Source organism: Mustelus asterias, chromosome 13 (genome assembly GCF_964213995.1).
Source record: "Mustelus asterias chromosome 13, sMusAst1.hap1.1, whole genome shotgun sequence".
NCBI classification, from domain to species: Eukaryota; Metazoa; Chordata; class Chondrichthyes; order Carcharhiniformes; family Triakidae; genus Mustelus; species Mustelus asterias.
In genome coordinates, this window is record NC_135813.1 from 60,958,573 (window position 1) to 60,974,179 (window position 15,607).

Below are 15,607 nucleotides of genomic sequence, written 5' to 3' on the forward strand. Positions count from 1 at the left end.
CTACATTGATTATTGGCCCTGGTTCTACGTGGGCTCGGTGAGAAACTATATTAACGCCAATTAACGTTGCATTTGGCGCGTTGTAAAATATAAATCTTAATCATAAATCCAATTGAATGAGAATGTCAGCTGAAATGAAGCAATACTCATAGGACGTTTCCGCATAAAAATCCATCCGCTTTGGGCCTTTTGATAGATATTTCCAAATTGTGCTGATCCTCTGCTCTTTACCTTGGCATTGCAATGTTTTCCCATTCAAGTGTTGAATGGTTGCCCGAAATTTCATGCTCGGTGGTTACAATTCCCAATTCTTCGTCAGAACAGATCATACAATCCCTACAGTGCAGAAGGAGGCCATTCGGCCCACCGAGCCGGCATCGACAACGATCCCACCCTATCCCTGTAACCCCATGTATTTACCCTGCTAATCCCCCTGAAACTAGTGGACAATTTAGCAATGCCAATCCACCTAACCCGCACATCTTTAGACTGTGGAAGGAAACCAGAGCACCCGGAGGAAACCCATGCAGACGCGGGAAGAACGTGCAAACTCCAGACAGACAGTCAACCAAGCCGGGAATCGAACCTGGGTCCCTGGCGCTGTGAGCAGTGCTAACAACTGTGCCACCGTGCCGCCCCTCAACAGAGGCATACGAATACGAACAGTGCAAGTATTATTTTCTTGCACATGAAGCTATATGAAGCAAAGGGATTGCGAAACAAAGAATTCTGCGTGCTAACTTGGAGAACATGACTTGAGGAGAATGCATTATGAGCAGATGGTTTGGGAAATATCAATGTTATTTGGGGAAACTAGTTCAGGGATAGCAGAAAGCGCATGAATGATCGAATTGAAACCATTTTTAAAAAGGACTTGAATCAAATGATCTGGAACTGTCTGGTATATAGGAAGTTAGCAAAAAGGATAACAAACAACAATTGAGAGGGAGCTTCAAGTGCAGACCGATTTCAACCCAGTTCAAATACGTCCAGTTCAGTGATCGGGTGAAAGATGACGATTTTAAACTTTGGTTCTGTTTGTCTCTCCAAAGATGCTGCTCGCCTTGCTGCTTGCTTTTGGATTTTATTTCAGTTCAGCAGTCCTTGTTTGCAAATCTGGACAATTCTGAATGATTACTGTCACAGTTTAGTCTTAGCTCTGAAAACAGTCATGGGTTCTATCGGTTGTACACCGCCAATCAGTATTCTATTTTTGTTTTTGTAAACGAAAAGTATTTGCTTGTCTTCTGACTGCACTCTCAATATCAATGAACATCTGCCAACGTATCAATTACACATATATATTAGAATCGGTCAACTATTTTTGAAAGGAGCGTTTTGGTAAGCTATAGCAAGTCCTAAACAGTGGATATTTAACCAGCGATTCCGAAGCTGACCACCCATGAGAAGATGGGATTTTAAATAATTAATTTCAGGGACGTGAGTGTCTCTGGCTGGACCAGCATTATTGCCCATCGCTAGTTGTCCTTCAGAACTGACTTCTTGAACCGCTGCAGTCCCCGAGGTGCAGTACACCCACGATGCTATCAGGGAGGGAATTCCAGGATTTTAAACCAATGACAGTGAAAGAACGGCACAAATTCTCAAATCAGCATGGTGATGTTCCCATCTATTTGCTGCTCTTGTCTTTCTAGATTGTATTGGCTGTGGGTGTGGAAGGGTTTAGGTGCAGGAATTGAAGGCAATTTTAAGAACATGTAGAAATTTTAAGAAATGCTTGCTGAAGTATAGGTCTGAGGTATTCAATTTAGGCGACTCTGACCTATACAAGAAAGCTAGATATGATTTAAGGAGATCCACCAAAGATGCCAAAAGACAGAACTGGACCAAGCTAGAGCCCCAGGCGAGCCTCACGGACCCCCACTGTCTATGGAAAGGTCCCTAAGACAAAACCGGCTACAAGATGAAGGCATGCAAAATCGCCGGCACCAACGCACCCCTCCCTGATGAGCTGAATGCATTCTACGCCCGTTTTGAGCAAGAGATCAGCGAGAGCACGCCCTCCATCCCGGAAGCCTCGGATGAACCTCTTTCTGAGGTCACCATTGCAGACGTCAGAGCAGCTTTCTCGAAAGTCAACCACAGAAAGCAACAGGCCCGGATGGGGTACTCGGCTGAGCACTCAGATCCTGCGCGGATCAGCTGGCAGGGGTATTCACAAACATATTCAACCTCTCGTTACAGCAATCTGAGGTCCATATCTACTCCAACAAGACGACTATTATCCCAGTGCCAAAGAAAAGCCAAGCAGAGTGCATTAAAGACTATCATCCGGTGGCTCTGACATCCATCATTATGAAATATTTTGAAAGGTTAGTTATGGCATGAATCAATTCCTGATTCTCAGATTGCCTAGATCCACTACAGTTCACCTACTGCCGCAACAGGCGCCATCGCCCGGGCCTTGCATTCAACCCTGGAACACCTAGATAACAAAGACGCCCATGTCAGACTCCTATTTATTGACTGCAGCGCTGCCTTCAGCACCATTGTACCTCCGAACCACATCTCCAAACTCCGTGGCCTGGGGCTCATCTCCTCTCTCTGTGACTGGATCCTGAACTTCCTAACTCACAGACAACAATCAGTAAGGATAGGCAACAACACTTCCTCCACGATCATTCTCAACACCAGTGCCCCACAACGCGGTGTCCTCAGCCCCCTACTATACTCCTTATACACTTACGACTGTATGGCCAAATTCCCCTCCAACTCAATTTTCAAGTTTGCTGGTGACACCACCTGAGTGGGTGGAATCTCAGACAATGACGAGACAGAGTACAGGAATGAGATAGAGAATCTGGTGAACTGGTGCAACGGCAATAATCACTCCTTTCATGTCAACAAAATAAAGGATGTAGTCATCGACTTCAGGAAGCGTAGTGGAGAACATGCCTCTGTCTACATCAATGGGGACGAAGCAGATATGGTCGAAAGCTTCACGTTCTTAGGTATACAGATCACCAACGACCTCTGCTGGTCTCCCCCATGCCGACACTAAAGTTAAGAAAGCCCAACAACGCTTCTACTTTCTCAGAAGTAGAAGGAAATTTGGCATGTCCGCTACGACCCTTACCAACGTTTTCTCATGCACCATAGAAAACATTTTTCTTGGTTGTATCACAGCTTGGTATGGCTCCTGCTTTGTCCAAGACCGCAAGAAACTACAAAGATTCGTGAATGAAGCCCAGTCCATCACACAAACCAGCCTCCCATCCATTTACTCTGTCTACACTTCGTGGTGCCTCGGAAAAGCAACCAGCATAATTAAGGACCCTGCGTCCCTGGACATACTATCTTCCACCTTCCTCCGTCGGGAAAAAGATACAAAAGTCTGAAGACAGGTACCAACCAACTTAAGAACTTATTCCCTGTTGCCCTCAGACTTTTGAATGGACCTACCTCTCATTAAGTTGATATTTCTCGACACCCTAGCTATGACTGTAACATTACATTCTGCACTCTCTCCTTTCCTTTTCTATGAATGATATGCTTTGTCAGCCTAGCATGCAGTGTAATGTATTTCAATGTATACTATTATATAAGACAATAATAAATCAAATCAAATCAAAAACGTTGATGTATTAAGGGAATTGTTCCTTTTACCTACTCTCTGTTTCCTGCTCGGTAGCAAATTTTCTGTCCAAGCCCCCACACCATGAACTCTCATTTTCCGCAATACCTTTGCTGTGACATCTTATTAAATGCTTACTGAAAATCACAATACATCAACTTGCTCCCCTTTATCCACAGCACGTTACTTCTTCAAATCACTCCAGTAAATTGGCTGAACATGATTTCCCTTTGACAAAACTGTGTTGGCTCTATCTGATTGCCGTGATTTTTCTTAAGTGCCCTGCAATCAATCTTTAATAACCGCTGCTAACATTTTCCTGATATGTCACATGTTCAGCTAACTGTGTTGTTCAGCTAACGTGTTGTTTCCTGCTATATGTCTCTTTTTCCTATTGCATTAAAGTGCTACATTCGCTGCTACATACACTGCAACTAAATTACTGAGAAATTACTGAGAAATCCCCCAGTCCCACACTCCGGCACCTGTCCGGATAAACTGAGAGAGAATTTAGCACGGCTAGTGCACTTAACCAGCACGTCTTTCGGACTGTGGGGGGAAACCGGAGCACCCGGTGGAAACCCACGCAGACAGGGGGAGAACCTGCAGACTCTGCACAGGCAGTGACCTAAACCGGGAATCGAACTCGGATCCCTGGGGCTGTGAGGTAGCAATGCCAACCACTGTGCCACCGTGCCAAAGGCAAGACAAAATGAAATATAACAGCATTCGGGAAACAACTCAACTGTTCTGCAAGCATCTGTGGAGACAGAAACAGTGAAAATTGCGCCTCCAAAGGTACTAGACGAAAACAAATGCGATCAGTTTTGTTCACCTGAAATTCACTGAAAGAATACAGGAAACAGATCCAATTATAACTTCAAGATGAAAATTGGATAGATTCATGAAACCGATGTCTGCATGAAATGTTAATCGAGCACTGGAGTGCGATTACTTGGATAGCTCTTTCAAAGAGCACAGTGGGTCAATGGCATTTTTGTGTTGCATTCTTCTGTGAAGTGGTTGGGAACTGACCTCAATATAAGGTTGCTCAGTCATCTTTTCAATTTGTGTTTCCCTTTGGAGGGAGCCAGATGCTTCACCATTCTATGCACACATATTTTTCTTTAGCTGGCGACATAAATTTACATAGCCAGTTGTTATGATCAGGAATGCAAGTGTTTAAGTGATGATGGAGCAGATTCAGAAGTCTCTGTTAAAAGTCAATAGAACTTACATGTGAAGCTCACAGCAATTGAAGGATTATGGCGAAAAAATGTCTTCGATTAATTGGCCATCATTACTTCTCTTTGTATCCGTCCTAAACAATTGACCACTAGTCCTGAGTCTAAGCCCCCGTGTTCTGGATTTCACAGCCAGGGCAACATCAGCTGGACTCTTCTGTTGCAAGGACAGGGTCTTTCGGATAGTCGGTTTATCTGCCCCGCCAACTCTCCTCCCCGCTCATGCTGTCCGCTCCGCAGCCATTGGACGTATGGTGGTGACAGAAATCGGGCAAAGGCAAGACGTGCGCATCCTTCTGCGGAGGAGTTACCACCTTAGAGGACTGACGGCCAACCGTTTGTGCAGCAACTCTGTAGGGTCGAGCGGTGGCGACAGTTCGGAGTACAACCGGTTTCCAAAAACGAAATCTAATGTAGGCCAAATGAGGTAGGTCCTTGGAGCTTTGGTGGGCCGAGTTGCAAACCTCACCGAGGGAAGTGAGGGGAGGGGTTGTACACCATGCCCGACACCAACACTCAGCTCCGGCTGTTAGATTAGTGTCTTGACATAGTCCGGTCCCAGCCAGGGGAATAATTTCTGATCATCGCAGTAGAACAGATCTGTGAGGCGATGGTGAATTAGAGCTATGTGCTTTCAGAGTGCATAAAGACCTTGATGTGCCTTGAGATGATGCCTACAAGGGGGAGTATGTAGATGGGAAAAAGAAGGGTGGCCAGGGACATATTGTTGAGTTGCTAGCATGGGAGCAGGAAGAGAAGCCATTGCAGGTAACTCTGTGGATATTAGTTTACAAAAAGTAGCCAGATCAGGAGAATAAGAACATAAGAACTAGGAGCAGGAGTAGGCCATCTGGCCCCTCGTGCTTGCTCTGCCATTCAATAAGATCATGGCTGATCTTTTCGTGGACTCACCTCCAGTTACCCGCCCACTCACCATAACCCTTAATTCCTTTACTGTTCAAAAATTTATCTATCCTTGCCTTAAACACATTCAATGAGGTAGCCTCAACTGCTTAACTGGACGGGAACTCCACAGATTCACAACCCTTCGTGTGAAGAAGTTCCTTCTTTACTCAGTCCTAGATCTGTTCCTCCTTATTTTGAGGCCATGCCCCCTAGTTCTAGTTTCACCCGCCAGTGGAAACAACTTCCCTGCTTCTATCTGATCTATTCCATTCATAATCTTATATGTTTCTATAAGATCGCCCCTCATTCTTCGGAATTCCAATGAGTATAGCTCCAGTCTACTCTGTCTCTCCTCATAAGCCAACCCTCTCAACTCCCGAATCAACCTAGTGAATCTCCTCTGCAGCTCCCCCCCCCCCTCCCCCAGGGCCAGTATATCCTTTCTCAAGTAAGGAGACCAAAACTGTACACCATACTCCAGGTGTGGCCTCACCAGCACCTATACAGCTGCAACATAACCTCGCTGTTTTTAAACTCTATCTCTTTAGTAATGAAGGACAAAATTCCATTTGCCTTCTTAATTACCTGCTGCACCTGCAAACCAACGTCTTGCACAAGGACACCCAGGTCCCTTTGCACAACAGCATACTGCAATTTTTTACCATTCGTTAGAAGTCCATTTTGCTGTTATTCCTACCAGAATGGATGGCCTCACATTTACCAACATTGTACTCCATCTGCCAAGCCTGGCCCATTCACTTAGACTATCTATATCCCTTTGCAAACATTCAGCGTCCTCTGCACACTTTGCTCTGTCACTCATCTTAGTGTCATCTGCGAATTTTGACACATTACACTTGGTCCCCAACTCCAAATCATCGATGTAAATCGTAAACATTTGCGGTCCCAACACTGATCCCTGAGGCACACCACTAGTCACTGACCGCCAGCCAGAAATATATCCATTTACACCCATTCTTTGCTTTCTGTTAGTTAACCAATCCTCTATCCTCTACATTATCCGTTTGATGGTAATTGGTGTGAAAGTAAGAACAGTACCTGAGGAGAGATAGCAGTTAATGATATCAACGAAAGTGGGGGCAAAAAAAGAACGTTGGATGGTCAGTAATTTAGTGGAAACCTGGTCAACATGGGTCTAATAGAGAAAATGAGTTGTGAAAGCGAATGAGGAGAAAAAGAAGGAAAAAAATCGATTCAACTATGATGCATGCGAAGTAGTGCTTCCTCAATTTACTCTTAAATAGCCACGCTCTAATAAAAGAGTGTGCCCCATTTTTCCTGGATTGTGTTATTAGTGGAAATAATTTCTCTGGACCTATCATATCACACTCGTTGATCATTTCAAATACTTCGATCAGGTGGATAGAGTGCAAGGGAAGCCAACAATGAGTTGCCTTGTGTGATTTAGCACAAAAATGTTACTATTCCAATCTATATTCTCATTAAGGGTTTTAACTGCCTTCACTATAAGCACTCGGTTTAGCAAAGCCACACAAATTGTTGCTTCAGCCATAGCCTCATATCAATCAAGAAACAAGAGATCCTGAAACATTTTCGACCACTTTTGTACAAAATACCAGTGTTGGAAACTCATGCCTTCTCAACTAGATGGTGCCACTGGCCGTCTGTGCAGAAGGCAGTTCCAAGCAAGGACAAAGTTCAACATTTCTTGCTGAGCCAGTGTTCCTCCAGCTTATATTGGTATTAAGTATGCTTCCATTATGCAGCATGGTCCAAATAGTCAGAAATGCTCTTGACTCCATCTATCCTCAGGTGCACTATTTTAAGATACTGCTTCCACAATCCTTGCTAAAATAAAAGTGCTTTTTAAAAATTACTGGATTGTAACTTTGGAAATATCTGAGTTTCTTTTAGTGTCTGAGTCAGGCACTCTCATAGGAGATTCACTAGGATGTTCCCTGGGCTGTGGTTATTTTTCGTAAAGCAGAGAAAGCTGAGGTGTTATCTCATCGAGGTGCACAAAATTATGAACGATATAGATAGGAAGAAACCTTTCGCCTCAGTAGAGGGGTCAACAACCAGGGGACATGGATTTAAGGTAAGCAGCAGCAGATTTAGAGGAGATTTGAAGAAATTCTTCTTCAGCCAGAGGGTGATGGGATTCTGGAACTCCCTGTCTGCAAGGGTGGTGGAGGAAGGAACCCTCACGGCATTTAATAATATCTTGATGAGGAACTGAAAAGTCATTGCATACAGGGCTACGGGCCAAGTGCTGGAAATTGAATCAGAATAGATAGGTTTTGGTGGTCGGCATAGACGGGAAGGGCCTCGTTGTGGGCTGGTTTCGCCCCTCCAGCTTCAAAGGGCAACACATAGCACGTTTAAGGAATCGCTCTTCAAAATTGAACCCTTCAGCAATTGCTTCACCCTGATGAATCAGCCCGGTATCCTTTCATGATAAGAATATATCCGCGGCAATTGTACCGCCCCGTCCGCCACGGAATCAGAGGGAACGAGGGGCGGACAACGGAAATGTCCCTTGACCTCGCGCGGGAACTTCCGGTCTCGATCGAGCGAGGCAGTAAGAATGCCGCAGCACAGTGTGAGAACCTAAGTGCAGCACTCCAGATGTGATCTGATCAAGGCTGTAGACAACAGAAAGCATTATTTCATCACTTTTTAATTTCAATGCCCTTGTGATAAAGGCAGGCATTCTGTTTGAGCTCTAATTTACCTTCTGATCATGAAGTTTTTAGTGACTTATGTACAGGAACACCCAAATCGCTTTGTTCATTCAAAACATCTCGCCTCTTAGCGTTAGGTAAACATTTCGAGCTGCTTGCTATCATATTTTGGTCACAGAATCACAGAATTCACTGGTCCATTCACTTAGTTTATCAATGAAATTCTACCGAAGAGTCAGCCAGCTTTCGGTGCCTCCTTAACTTAAGCTGATCTACCAATGTGTTTATGAAGCTCTCTAACCCTCAATTTGATCGGCAAAATGATCTCGTTCCAGAAATGATCCTCAGGAACCTGTATTTGTCACATCCAGCCAATCAGAGAACAAAACCTTGATTAGTACTTTCTCTCTCCGACACATAACCAATTCCCGTGCTATACGTTCAATTAAATTATTTATTCGTTCTGTCGCTGGGTCTTTTTTATGTCTCCCTGTTTCGGACTCACTCACGGTGGAAAATCTTTCTCTGCGTTCCCGTATCACACATTTTCCTAACATTAAAGCCGCCTATTACACCTCCTCATCCTCTCCTCAGAGAAAAGAGCGCAACATATTCATTTTCCTGATAGGTACATCGTCCCAATTCCCGTAAAAATCTGGCAAGTAAGTTTCTGCACTTTCTCATGTCCTACAATATTATTTTTGAGGTATGTAGACCATGGATGAGTACAATTCTCTAAAAGTCTAATAAACCCCCAGATGTTTTGTTTTGTTCTTCTGGAAGTGCACCAGCACCTTGTTTGCACTTTTTACCAACTGCCCAACTTCTTGCTATCTATAGCAATTTATGTCTTGCAAGCCCAAATCTAACTGAAGAAATAAAACAATAATATATCAAAGGGATGTCCTGTCGACTTTGTGATTCGTGTGAAGATGAAGTTTTTTTAAAAAACAGACTATGTTCTGAGCTGGTTTAAGTCAATGCCTCACTGAAAATGCATCTTGGCAAGTTGACTTGTTATTAAAGCGTCTGCTTCAGTATAATGATTACAGGGCCAATTAAAGCAATCGGATAGTTTATTTAAAAAATGACTTGCAGTACCAGAACCTGCATTACATCTGGTGCATTAAAAAATGAGGCAGTGACAGAGTTTGTCCTGAATATTTGCAATCAGGTGGTTTAGAAATGTCTGCCCGTTTAATGTATTTTTGTAAATCTCGAGACGCAGTTCAGCCCTTTCATTACAATGGCAAAATGCAACTAGGTCCATTTTAAAAAAAATGTTGCCATATTACTTCATGGTGTTAATTTAATGTCATCGATCGTCTCTTTGTTGCGCCTGGATATCATTGGCTTTAAATAAAATGTGCAGAATATCACAATGATATAGTCTCACTATTTAATTCAGTTTAGAATGTTGCCAGAGAGAGAACAACAGAACAACGGTCGACATACGGTACAATGATTTTATTACACAGCGGTATCAATGACATTACACTGAAGCTTTGAACCATTCAGGGTGAACACAGTTAAATTGAAACTAAGGGAGTCAGCCGATCTGCTACAAACTTTGATGAAATGTTTGAAATGTTCCACTATTTGCGGATTTTATTTTGAAATGACATTTTACTAACGACAGAATACAAGAATGCATTAGATGCATGAATCAGATACAGTTGGATCTCGAGATGCTTGTTTGAAGCGGGTTTGCTTGAGTCTCGTGTTTGACCAGACAGGAGTAAACCTCGTGTGAGTTCCACTCTGAGGCTGACAGAGTCAGATAACTGCTCACACTGAACGTGTTGTCCGCCTCCTGCTGGATCCGACTGGTCTCAACCGCATTTCCTCTGACGCTGCCATCTACAGTCCATTCAATCTCCGCAGCTCCTGGGTTAAAACCGCTCACCAAACACACCAGGGTCGCCATGTTCTTCGCTGTGATTTGATCCGATGAAGGCGGAAGGACAGACACAATGGGGCTCCGTGGATCTGGAAAATAGAGACAAATGATTGCACATCCATTAAGAATCGGCATAAATGACTGAATCGTTGTTTCACCTTCTTCAAATTATTTTTGAAAATCGGTATTATTCTACAAGAATGTATAGATTTTATATAGTTGGGTCTGATTGATGCCAAATGCAAAAAGGCCGGGACTCTCGTTTCTGGAACACATACAACCTGAGAAGGTTTTCCTTTTTTCCCTGCACGGACAGGAACATGCAAATAAAATCTAATCTAAAGGAAATAGTGGACTTTGAAATATTAAAGTGAAAAATAAGACGGGAGGTTTATTGCATCCAGATGTAATCTGAGGCAACGCTGTCCGAGCCAACGCGACGTCGCGACCGCCGAGAATTTCAGAATAACGCCAATCACTCAGAATCTGGGTCAATATTGGAACGGATGCTGACCGCAACATTTCTATATTTTGCAACTCAAAAAACTCGATTCTAAACAATGAAATCGATTGTTTGCTTCTGTCACCATTTACACGTCTTTGACGCAAGTCCTCCATACTGGACTGATATTTGGATTTGTGTACATTCTTTGCCACGGGTTCGCACGTTGCCCCGCCGAGCATAAATCTTAACAAATAACTCTCTGTCGCAATGGAAATATTAGGAGACATTTTTTGCGAGTGGAGTGTCACAAAAGATTTGCTACAGCAAAGAGGAAGAGCTTCTCACAAATATTGTAAACAATTCTAGCATATGACAACATAACGTAACGAAACCCTTAAAAGGCCAGTAATAAAGCAAACATGTCCACATAATTATTTATCTCTCACACCTTGTCGCCAAAGCAGATGGACAGTGAGATCTTACTGTGCTGAGATAGGGAGCCATGATTCTGACATTTGAAGAATGATTCTACTTCACAAGCACTTAATTGTCAGGATGTTCTGAGGTCGTGGTCGGCGCCAAATCAATGCATGTTCGCATTTTCTTTCCTTTGTCATGAGTAGATATTCGCAAAGCTGAAAGGGCGTTGTATCAGAATCTTGTCTCTTTAAGTCACTTGTACCACTTAAGTTACCATCTATCACAGTCAATGGGGAAATGCTCAGTAAATACGTTGAGATATTGTAAGGTATCGAAGAAAGGGTTCAAATATGAATATCCATTTCAAACTAAAAGGATAAGGCTGACCTTTTACAATTCGCCCTGACATTGAGGTGTTATGTCGGCTACAACAAGTGTGAGGTTTGTCGCTGTCGGTGCAAAAATCGATTGTCTTTGGAGCTATAAATTCGTCTTGTTTTTTTTGGAACGTAATTTGAATGTTGAAACTGAGTCGGCAGACAAATGCCGCCAGCCCTTATTTCAATGTTGGTATCGTCTTCCGGCGGCACCGAGAGTTTCGCTGAATAATCTCAAATGTCTGCACCGATGAGCAGGTGTGACGCTCAACTTCTATTTAAACGGAAGCGTACTTAAGTGAATTATTTTTACACCGGCATTTTCACCAGATGTGATTTCTTAAAGCAACAACTAAAATATTCAAGAGCATTTTTCTCCTTTTTGCCTCATGCTGGCTCATTTCACCGTAACATGGTCCAATAAACAAATGACTTGAAGAAGAAAATAAAAAATAAAGGAAAGGAAGATTGAGAAGGGAAGAGACCCTGACCACAATTTTCTAATCGTGTCGAGAGCGGGTTTGGCTCTCGGAGACAGGAAGACAGATGAAATTGTGAAAGGGCGAAAGGGGGGCAGCATAGTGATAGACCAGTGAGCCTAACCTCACTAAAGGGAGAACTAATGGAATAAACGCTTCAAAATCAAATACAGCGGTCACTGCTTTGCTAGCGGAATATGTTACCCCGCGGCATGAATTGGTATTTTTGAGCGGGTTGCATGAGCGGTGAATGACGGCAATATTTTTGGTAAAGTCTACATCGATTTTAGCAAGGCTCTTGTTAAGTTCACACATAGGTATGAACAGGTTGGATCTGAAATTGGCTCAGAGGCAGGAAGCAAAGGGTCCGTATATCAATGAGTGCTTCCATGATTGTTGTTAGATGATACACATTTGGCAATGTGTTTTGTGAACGAAGAAAGGTGGATAATGCAGGAAGACAACAATGGACTAGTCAGATAAGTGCAACTGCGGCAAATGGAATTAAATGCGGAAAAGTGTGAGGAACTGTATTTCAGGAAGGTCAACAAGACATGCGAGTACACTGTATAAATGGGACAATGCCGAGAAATGTAGAGAAACCGAGTGAACTAAAAATGCATTTCCACAGATCCTGAAGGCAGCTGAGCAACTGGATGTGGTCGCAAAGAAGGCATGTGAGGCAGTTACATTTATAAGCTGAGGTATAGATTGTTAGAACTTGGTTATGCTGAAACTGTTGGAAATGAGCGTAGGAAAAATGTAATTGTACCAGAGCGAGTTCAGGGGAGATCGAGAGGGGTGTCGGCCGAAATGGAATATTTAGTTATAACTAAGTGTTGAATTGACCAGCGTTCTTTTCTTTGGAACAGACGAGGCTGAAGGGAGATCTAATTGAAGGCATAATATTCTGAGGTGTCTGGGCAGAATGGATAGGATAACAGTATTGCCAATGGTTGAGGAGTCGGTAAGAACGAGACTTGGATTTAGCATTAGAAGTAGAAGGTTTAGCGGAGACCCGAAGAGAATAGTTTCACCCAGAGGGTTTAGGGGATGTGGAACCTACTGCCGGAAAGGCTGTTAGTGGCAAATTAATGGACAGTTAAACGCACATACAATGTGTAATCGAAAGGCTAATGAATAAATGTTAGATTGTTCCTTGTGAACCAGTGCAGACACGATTGACCAAGTAGACTGTAATGATGTTGCAAAGATATATCATTCGATGATTCTGCGAATATATTATATTGCTTTCCTCCCTCACTGACGCACAGGGGCTACAATGTGCATATTTATAAGGAACACTGCCGCAACTCCGGCAAGAACTTCCAAACCAGCCATGTCTCCCACTGGATGAACACACGGGCAGCAGATGCACGGCAGCACCACCAGTTGGTAAATCCCCATCAAGCCACACAGCATACCAAAGTAGAACTGTTTCGCCTTTCCTTCAATGTCGCTTGGCAAAAAATCTTAACTCCCTCCCTAACAACTCTGCGGTTTACCTATGACACATGGACGACATCGGTTTGAGAATGCGGCTCACCATCACCTTATCCATGGATATTTCGCGGGGGGCAATGAATGTTAGCTTTCTGATCACATCCCATGAATCAATAAAAATGGCAGTAATCCCCATGTTTTGTTCTATTCCTACTCACTGACAATCACAGAACCAGCAGCAGAGCTGAACGAGTCCACACCAATACTCAAAAACCTGACAACCTATTCCGAAACATTCCAAAGCAACTGGTGGGATAGGAAGAAAATGAACCGGAATTCCCGAGGGAAGCAAACATTCGGCGCATCATTGACGTTTGTTACTATGTTATCCAGTAACAATCAGGATCGATTATTACTGGCGGAGTTCCCACAACAGTGTGGTTATTTTGGTCATTTGTGATTAATGCGAAATGCTAGGTTGAGAATCTTGTACTGAACGGTTTTCAGTGAGTTTGGGAGTGAGTCGCACCCAGTCACCACACTATCCTTCCGCAGGCTGAATGCAAGAAAGATCTTAAAACACAATGTTGCTTTCAGTGGAATAAAGCAGCCTGGTGAGAACGTTTTGTATGTAATTCCAGCCTTCAATACCAGACTACAAGGGCAGTGTGTGAAACAGCCTGAACCACTATGTGGCTTTCCTACAATCATGGAATTATAGAGCACACAAGGTGGACGATCGTAGCTTGTAAAAAAACCTGCCCACATAGCTCATTTCCATGCCTGTTTTTTTCACTTTTGAAATGTTGAATATCGTCTTGCTAATTATAGTTCCGCTCGCGGTGTTCATACAGCTAGGGCACTCCACTCCCAAAACTGGCTGGGCGAAGGAAAACATCCCATCTTTTGAGCAATCCGCATTCAAATCATCTCCTTGCGCTGCCGACTGGATCAGATGGCTCAAACTTCTGGAAAGTCCCAGCAGATCAGACCGTAAGCTTCCAGTGAAATGAGCTTCACTCGTAATAAAATTGCTCCTTTACCCGATCCTATAACTGCACACACTCCAGAAAATCGCCGAAGTTCTGAGCCCAGCTATCACTGCAATATCATTGGTTGCTGAATCAAAGATCCCCATAATAATAGTTTAGGAGCAATCAATTTGATTTGCCCTAATTCAATCCACCTATCCGACCGTTTCGAAGTACATTTCGTTATTTAGATAGCGTCACAAATGCTAGAGGACATTTAAGTGATGTACTTACTGCCCAGGGTCAACTTAGTTCCTCTCCCGAAAATGAATCTATATGGACTGCTGAGCGTAGCACCACAGGAATAATCTGCAGCGTCTTCCGATTGCACGTTGGTGATGGTTAAATGCACCTTGTTACTCGATGGGTCCACAGACCCGGTGAATCGATCTGGAATACCCGAAGCTGTACCAGAGTACTGGTACCAAACAAGCACAGGGGCGCTGTCGGGTTTCTGCCAGTACCAGCTCGTGTAGGAGCTGCTAATGATGCCTCCGGACATGGTGCAAGTGATGGTGACGGTCTCTCCCGGTGAGGACGAAATGGACCCTGGTTGGGTCAGGACAGATCCGCAATTGTACCTGGTGAAATGCAAAGTATTGTTCGTCACACACTGTGAAATGTTGAATATAGCTTACAATTCTGGTTCGTTAAAACACAAGCGGAAAAGCAGATAATGTGAAAAAAATGAGCATTACTTCTTGTTGACGCCCGTACTTACTGTGAAAAGAGAGTATCAGTGCGGCGAGCACTCCAATCGATTGTGTCATGGAGAAGGTTTGGGGAGAGGAAGAAGGAAAATAAATCCTGATACGAATGCGCTTCTGAGTCCATTCCAACATCTCCTTAAAAAGATTCAAACACCGCAGGGCGAATGAATATTAACTACGTGTGCAAATTTTCTGTCACGTGATATTAGGCTGAAGATCTCCATTTCGGTATTGTCTGATATTTGCAGAATGCACACGTCAGCCATTTTGGAAAATAAGAAATATAAATCTCCCAAACCACACAATAGCATGCAAAATGGCTCAATACTCCCTCAAAAAAAGCAAACGGTGCGGTGAAACATAAAGTGATTAAATGGATCGTGGCTTGATC

At 43.4% G+C, this 15,607-nt stretch overlaps 1 gene segment (V, D, J or C); it reads right to left on the reverse strand.

Annotated features, from left to right (window-relative positions):
* Positions 1-15,340, reverse strand: part of LOC144502261 (Ig heavy chain C region-like) — a 29,780-nt gene extending 14,440 nt beyond the window's left edge. Inside the window, 3 exon segments of the C gene segment in view lie at positions 10,086-10,400; positions 14,741-15,087; positions 15,228-15,340. Coding sequence covers positions 10,086-10,400; positions 14,741-15,087; positions 15,228-15,340 — 775 coding nt within the window.
* Positions 15,341-15,607: the final 267 nt, after the last annotated feature.